Here is an 8,425-nt window from a genome sequence, read left to right on the forward strand (position 1 = left end):
GTACCATTTTAAGAACTAAAAAGCTTATAATTCACAGCGAAAAGCCATAAACTGACATTCCCAGAATTCCCTGTTTGATGGATTTTCATTTGAATAACTGTTTCTTCTTGTACTTCATTAATGAATGTTTATTGCATTATTTTAGTGTTTAAAATCTTGTCTTTATCTTGTCCATCAGTGTTTTTATGATGGACGTCAAAAGGGCTTTTTTTTTGGTAAATATTAGCAACTTAAATAATAAAACTTATTTTTTGTCAATCACATTTTCCCAAATTTTTTTTTTTCTTTTACAGTGAAATGATTGAGAGTCGCATGAGGGTCATTTAGGGACTTCCTGGAAAACAGAACAGAACCGGAGACAGGGAACGATCCGCTCATCCGCTCACAGACGCTATGAGAAAGACTGACTAGATTAAGACAATCATGGTTTATTATGAGCGAATGCATCATTTACGTACAGAAAAAACCTGCAGTGGTCTTACTTGATATGAGGATACATGAACATTCATATTAGAAATACAGGAAGAAAATGTTCCGGATGCGTCCGTCCGTCAGTGTTCATGATCTGAGAGTTCATCGAGTCTCTAGAGATCCTGTAATCCTGTGATCTGAAACGGGTGTCTCCGGGTGTCTGAAACAGGCAAAAACATCATTACAAAGCATGTTTTAACCCTAAACACCACAGTCTGTGTTTGCTTGAGTTTCAGTTCACATTGACTAAACCAATAAAGCACAACAGGAAGTAGAAACTCCATTCGTTCTCCATAGGGAAACACTACTGTGAGCGACGCGGATGCTAATCAACATCTGCTTCTCGTCGGCACACATTATTTAACATCATTCTTAAAAATCATCATGTTTAACAGCAGAATTCATGGTGAAAAACTACATTTCCCATGATGCTGTGCCAAAATTCCACCAATCAGAATCACAACGAGCAAAACATGCCAAAAGAGCTTGTAAGCTCCGCCCACTCTCATGAATCACCACGAATATATGCATACTCTGGAATTAACTTAAAATATATTGTTTTTATATACATAACGTTAGGCTGAAACAAGCCACTATAGTCGCTGGAGTGCATTAGAGGTCCGATCACTATTCAGGTTAAGGCGAGACACGGCAGGCTAAAACATCGTTTTTTTTTTCACTGGTCAATTTTGAGATTTTGGGATATTTGTCTTCAATAACGTCTTCTTTCAGACTTGTGGTGAAAAAAGTCTGAAATACACATTTAGGTGTTTATTTTCCTACACTTTGTCTGTTTGCGTCTGTAGATTTCTCCTAAATTCAACAAAAGTTGTCGTTCTTAATCCTCCCGCTGCTCCGCGATCTCTGTCTGCTCCCTGTCATCACACACACCGCTGGAAAGCTCTCTCTCTCCTGTACAATGCTGTCGGATCCAAATATGGTAATTTCCTTTTTATCAGCAACTAATCGTGAAAGTAAAAGGGCTGAATGCGCAATCTCATTGGCTGATGATAAATCTTTAAAGCCCGTTTTCTCAAAATGACTTTTCTCTCATTCTCCAAGTCTGAAATCTCCACTTCAGTCGCACCGATATACACCAAACTCTCCAGTCTTGTACCTAGTTATATTATGAAGACATTTACAGAGGGATTTGTAAATATATTATTCCTAGCCTGATTTATATAACATTTTATTCCAAAAAACATGGCGAAAATCATTTTTTTTAGGCTATTGACAGTAAGTCAGAGTAAGTCACACATGTGCAAGTCACAAGTAAGTCTCAAGTCTTAACCTTCAAGTCTCAAGTAAGTCCAAGTCAATTTTGTGAAAAGCAAGTCAAGTCCAAGTCAAGTCACTGCTTTATGTCAAGCAAGTCAAGTCAAGTCGTAGCTTGGGTCACAAGTCACTGGCAAGTCATACAAACGTTTGATGATTTCACTGAATTTATATACTAAAATAAGTTAAAACTACAGAAGTTGTGGACTATGGTTTTATTTGCTTTTTTTTTTTTTAAATATGCATTTCCGCATACAGCTGAGTGGTTACTACAATAAAAATCAAAAAAATGAAAAATAAATAAAATTTCAAACTACATACCCTAAAATGTAAATGTAACTGAAATTAGGCCAACATTAAAGCGTGAAAAAATAAATATGCCTCAAACATTGCAGAAGACCATTAAAAGGTATTAAACAATTCACAATTCAAGTATAATGGTTCCTATGCCACCAAATGGCATTCTTCAAACTGGCATCCCCTTTATTAGCCTGGTTAAAACCAGACCCTTCTCAGTTGAAACTGAGTATAGGGTCTGGGGAAGCTATGTAGACAAATCATTTCCAAAGGGGCGTCACCAACCGACGTAGCTCAAATTCCTCTGGGCGCAATTGGATAGTCATAAAACCAATCAGATCGATGAAGGAGATGACGTATGCTTCGAGTGTTGTTCTTTGCTCCGGTTTTAAAGGGATAGTTCACTTTGAAATTAAATGTTGGTATGTTTTAGCTTACCTCAAGGGCATCCAAGATGTAGGTGTCTTTTTTTCCGCAGTAGTTTCAATTTTGATATTTTTAGGTCAAACCGTTCTTGTCTGTCAGTCATATAATGCAGGTCTATGGTCACAGTCTCAAAGAGCATGCACAGAGTCCAAATTAAAACAATTCCCCATCGTCCAAATTAAACAATTCCCCATCGTAAGTACACATTGATGGCCTAAGACACGAAACGAGCGGTTTGTGTGAGAAAACGAACAGTATTTATATCGTTTTTAGCTCTTATACGCAGTCATGTCCAAGTGATCTGAGAGCGCGCGCAGTCTGCGTACATGTCACACAGCAGGATGCGCGCGCGCCCTCTATCCCTTTAACGAAAACGGTAAGTTTAAATCGCTCAAAACAGACGCGATAACTGATTCGTTTATATACTGTCTATGATTCGAACGACTGATGTTCCACGGCGGCATCCATCTTTGTAATGAAATCTCCTTCAGCGTCGCTGCGCTGTCGTCATCATGTAAATCCCTCCCCAAACGTTTCTGATTGGTGCCGCGATTTCGGCGGCACAGAAATGAGTTTGAATGGGCTCTTCTCCAGACTGTCCTGGAGAGAGAATTAAAATTCGCCGGAAGTAGTCTGGGTTTTCCCAGGCTACCCCTTTATATAAGTTATATATTTTTAATTATGAAGTTAAAACCGCCAATAGGTGGCGCCAAATCACCGTCTTAATGTACGAGTCATAGAATTCATTCAACTGATTTGTTCAAAACGGCAGATTCGATCTGGAACTAAAGCAACTATAGGTCACTGAATCACAAATACGCATAACTCTTTCTGTGGCTTGTTTGAAACTATTGTCATTGGAGAAATAGAGCAAAAACAGAGGATATTTGGAATATTATGTCTAAAATGTCACATCACAATATTCACTCTTTTTTTACTGAACTGTTTTATAAAATCATTATCACATTTGCAATCGCGCCAATATTCTGGAAATATTTTTTAATCCCATATGTTATAGGCTAATTATAAAAATAACTCATACTAGGGCAATTTTTCCACCACATTTTTTATTTTGGGTGCATATTAATTCTGCTGGCATTTTGCCCCCAAACCCCTGATAACATCTAACCCTGCTTTAAGAGAAACATAAAACACGACAAAACATTAACAGTTTTCTATGTTGTTTTTTGTCATTGGAAAGAACGACATATTTGGCTTTAAAGCATGATTGGAAAGAAATGTGGCAAATGTTATACAAAACATATGCCATCATTAATTATCATTTGAATATTGACAACATTAAGCTACATTTGAAAACATAATTGTGTATAGAGGCATGCTGTTTTTACCAATATTCTCTCTAGATTTAAAGATAGTCAAATTAACTATAGGCTAATAACAAACAGGTTAAACAAGCCATAGCTTACTTTTAGACGTGGGGCCTGTACCATGAAGCCGGTTTAGGTGGCTAGCCAGCTATGTTTCAGTTTAGTTTCCGCCAACCCTGGGTTTTAGGTACTATGAAAGTAGCTTGGCTTGAATCGGTGTTCGTTGCCATGGTATCTTACGCTGCACGGCTAACCTGCTCCGGGGCAGGTTATGTTCTGGATTCAAGATCTCAGACTGAAGTTTGACCAATCAGCTGAGAGCAAAGAAACATATAGGTGACGTAACTTATTCCCAGTGTCTGTTACAATGACTTCACCTTTTCTTCCAAATCCTGTGACATCTCAGCGCAAATTGTTTGACGAGCACTTCGTAAAGAAAGAGTTTTTAGCCAGACAAAATCCCCTTGCCTTTCCTGATAGTTACTTTTATGAAAGATACAGATTTTCCGCGGAAGGAATGTCTTATCTTTGCGAACTTCTTGAGCCGCACATAAAGAATTTAACACGTCGAATTCATGCACTTACTGTAACGCAATACCGTTTTTTTTTGTTGCAATTAGTACATACCATAGAGGTACATTCCTGCACGGTGGGTGACGCACAGAAGCTATAGGGGAAAACACGGTTTGTCGAACCATTCGTAAGGTGGTCCTCGCTCTGCAGGAGTACATGAATAGTTTCATTAATAGTGTTCCCCGGACATTTATCGACCATGTCCATAAAAGAGGGCTTTTTATAAAATTGCCGGTAAGATATATTGATAGGGTGACATCACATGAACACTTTTTTATTTTTATCGTGCTTGAAAAACACTTCTATATTCTTCATATGAAGAATAATCTCTTGCTCCTGCGCGGAAAAATATATAGCTCTCGCTCTATCCATATCGAACGCGATTGGTTGTTCAGTGTCGACGTCACTCTTTTATGTGCACGCGCGCATGGAGTAATCATAGCTTAAGGATCAAAGCCTGAGTTGACAGAGAAAGTTGATGAGCTGCATCATGGTACCAATAAAGCCTGATTGCATCGGTTTGGTTTTGTCGACTCAAAACCAATCCTGTAACCCCGAGTTTGTTCAGCTACCTTCATGGTACAGGCCCCTGATGAATGAAGTTCGACTGTTCGAGGTTGTGATGGTCGTCCGATATCCCTTGCCTGTTATTATGCGTACAGCAAATCTTCTTGTATGAATATGGTCAATTTCTAGTGTTTATATCCAAAAAGAAACGATGCTGGGAGATGTTTTTATATTTAGCGCGCTGCCGCGCTCACCGCAATGTATGTTTTTCCTGGGCTTGTGCAGCGTCACGCAATCGCGCAGAATCTGATGACTGGCGTCAATGGTTCCGTTGCCTTCATTTTGTTCATCAATTGATGTTGCGATGATTTATATAAAAATGTATATCAAGTCATTCTCGAGTCATACAGTTCAAGTCAAGTCAAGTCTCGAGTCATTGGATCTCAAGTCAAAGTCAAGTCGAGTCATTTTCTTAATTTAGTCAAGCAAGTCTCAAGTCCTTAAATTTGCGACTCGAGTCTGACTCGAGTCAAGTCATGTGACTCGAGTCCCCCATCTCTGATTGACAGTATATTCTGATTTACAGGATAACAAAAGTAGATATCCATAAATTCCTCTGTAATTTTTTCCCCATCTAATATGTGAACACAATGAAAAAATAAGTTTTAACCTGGCTTATCCAATACTTATTTCCAATATCCAATACGCAAATTAGCGCATATTTAATTAGATATTGCCTAATTTGCATATTTAAACATTAAATGACAGAAAACTTGTAATACATTTTTTTCTCATCTTAATGTAGGAAATCAACTGGGAAAGTTTCATGGTGATATCTGCTAGTTAAAATATTTACCCTATTCACCTGTAGTGTCTCGCTTCCAAACACCATAAAACATCTGACAAAAGTGTGTTTGTGAAGAGAATGACGTACACTACCAGTCAAAAGTGTTGGATCGGTGAGATTTTCAGTGTATGAAGCACATTGATGCTGATGATGCTGATGATGATGATGGGCTTGTGTTCTGCAGGTCAGCTCACCTGTCTCCGGTTTCCAGTGTTCACCAGAGCTGGTCCCGGTCCGAGGAGATCTGTGCCGGCCGAAACATGGGAAATGAAAGCCGGAAACGGCATTAGTTTAGTGTTTCATACAGAGCAGAAAGATATCCCAGCTCTGAGGTTGGCCTGGTTAATCTGCCGGCGTCTGAAGATAACCGCGGATATTTGGGATCAATAATTAGGCTCCAGACAGGTTTGGCGAGGCCCTTTAAATAATTGATAGACGTTGAACGAGCTCATACAGTCGTCATAACCAGGAGAAGGACATTTGCATTGGGTTACTATTAAAAGCTTCTAATTAAAGCCGGCGATCTGCTCCTTTAGCGGACTCTGACGGGCGAGGGGTGTTGCGGTGACACACGGGGCATTAATGGGGCTAAAAGCTTCATCTACTCGTGAGGTGGGAACAGATGAAGACTGATGGATGTGACCTTCAGCTGACCCTCACACAGACTCACTCGCACTCACAGATAAGAGGATTTTTCTGACCCTAATGCTGCATTCACACCAAACGCGAATATGCGTCTAAATTCGCGCCTGCCGTGTCTAGTTATACGCGTGACCACCAGGGATGGAAATTAACTTTTTTGTCCACAGCCCACTGTGGCTGGTGGATTTAAAAATCTACCAGCCACTCAATATTTTTACCAGCCACTTTCTTGTTTTTAACCTACAATGTGTAACTGCATGTGAAAATTAATACTACAAGATCTACAATACTTAAGCAGTTTATTTAATCTCAAGTCTCAATTAAATACTGACATTTTCTCTTTCGTTCTTATACACACACCAGGCAAGGCATTATGGGTGCGTTAGTAGGCCCACCCACTTCACTTTTCAACAGGCCCACCCAAAACTTGTCTTAAAAAAACAAAAAAAACAAACAACCTTTTAATATATTCTAAAATTTAAAAAAATCGTCAATAAGATCATAATTTGTGCTAAAATAGTCTAAATGTTTAGTTTTAAACATTTTAAAAAGCTGGTTATGTCTAGCTTGATGTTTCTGCGCAAATTCAGCAGACGGTGGTTCGGGTTTGTTCCGATCAGAGCTCGTGAGTGGAGAGCGCATTTCTGAATATTCCGCTCCGCTCGCTCATTCCGCAAGGTCGCTCGCTCAACCCAGAATGGCCTGATCCTGGAAAATATGTGGAATAGGGCTGCCTCCGACTTAAAAAAAATTCTAGTCGAGTAGTTGTTGTTCATTTAAGCCATTCGTGGACAAATCGCCCCTGTATATTATTTTAATTATGCTTAAATAGGCTATAGCCTAGAGGATAATGCGCGTTTACGTAATATAGCCGCACTCAAGCCCACGACCGCACGCATAAAGCTTGCCACAAAGAACCGGTAAAAGTAATGAAAATGAATGTGTCTAAAATAGCAAGGAGACATTTAATTATTTATTAATAAACTAGTGTTTTGCGGATTCGCCATGAACGCCAGAGAGAAATGCACATTTCATATGGATTTCACAATCAGAGAGCCTATTTCTTTTGGTTTTGAATATTTTCGTTTAAAAGTAGACATTTCAAGCTTTCTATAATATATAGCCTATATTTCTCAAATCTGTGAGGCACAAGCTGAGTTTCGGCGCCCTCCAGTTCACATGCAATGCAAGTGATCATGCCGGCGCCTTATTACATTGTCTGCTATATATTTTCTTATTATTTATTAAATACAGGCAATTCGTTGATAAAACATTGATCAAAATTAAGATACAATTTATACAAAACGAAAATCTTTTAAAAAGAGTCTTTCTACAAAACAAAACTCAATGAAGTGGTCAAAATCATGTCTTACATGTCATGTCTCCAGACATATTTGCGCATCTCATGATGTATCATATCTTTCTCGGCGAACAGCGTCGTTGCTGGAGGGCGCCAGCGCCTCTGCCTCGCGAGTGGATGATAGCCCTGAAGACGCCTAGCAATGGTAGGCTATACCTTTAGTGCTAGTATAGGTACCTTTAGTTAAGTTATACCTCAAGAGTCTTCGTAGCGCACTAAGAGACAACGTTATGATGCGTAATGGAGATTCCAAAGCGCTCTTCTTTGATCAGAACCATGGAGAGCGATCGCGGATAGATCCATCCTATGCACCGACACTTTTTACAATGCAACAAAATATTTAAAGAGCATCAAGCTATTAAAATCTATATTTTATTTTATATTTTAATCTGTTATTTTATCAGTAATTTTTATTAGGTTAAACAGTGATTGAATAACGTTTTTAATTTAAGGCCCACCTTGTCTCGTCGTAAACTAACCAATATCGGGACTCCACATTGTCTGCTTTTCTCCATCGTTCTTTAAAAAAACGTTTTTTGACCTTCGATGTAACGCCACATTTTTTTGAAGGTGTGCCTTCTCTAAAAGTGTCCGCCGTCCATGTGAAACAGTATGCTATTTTTATTTACCCGCCACGCAGTGTTGTGCCTGAACGCGTTCATTGAACGATAGTTCATGAACTCGTTCATATTTTGGGCG

At 39.0% G+C, this 8,425-nt stretch overlaps 1 protein-coding gene across 3 annotated transcripts in view; it reads right to left on the reverse strand.

The window, feature by feature from the left end:
- Positions 1-408: 408 nt before the first annotated feature.
- Positions 409-8,425, reverse strand: part of LOC309496838 (chemokine-like protein TAFA-2) — a 34,755-nt gene continuing 26,738 nt past the window's right edge. For all 3 annotated transcript variants that reach the window (XM_082166979.1, XM_082166978.1, XM_082166980.1), the window contains 2 exons: positions 5,919-5,968; positions 409-631 (listed from right to left, as the gene is read on the reverse strand). In XM_082166979.1, the coding sequence (XP_082023105.1) occupies positions 5,939-5,968 (30 nt within the window). In that variant the 3' untranslated portion in view covers positions 409-631; positions 5,919-5,938. The remainder of the gene's footprint in view (positions 632-5,918; positions 5,969-8,425) is intronic.

The sequence above is a fragment of the Leuciscus leuciscus genome (assembly GCF_965113295.1).
Source record: "Leuciscus leuciscus genome assembly, chromosome: 4".
In the NCBI taxonomy this organism is placed as follows: Eukaryota; Metazoa; Chordata; class Actinopteri; order Cypriniformes; family Leuciscidae; genus Leuciscus; species Leuciscus leuciscus.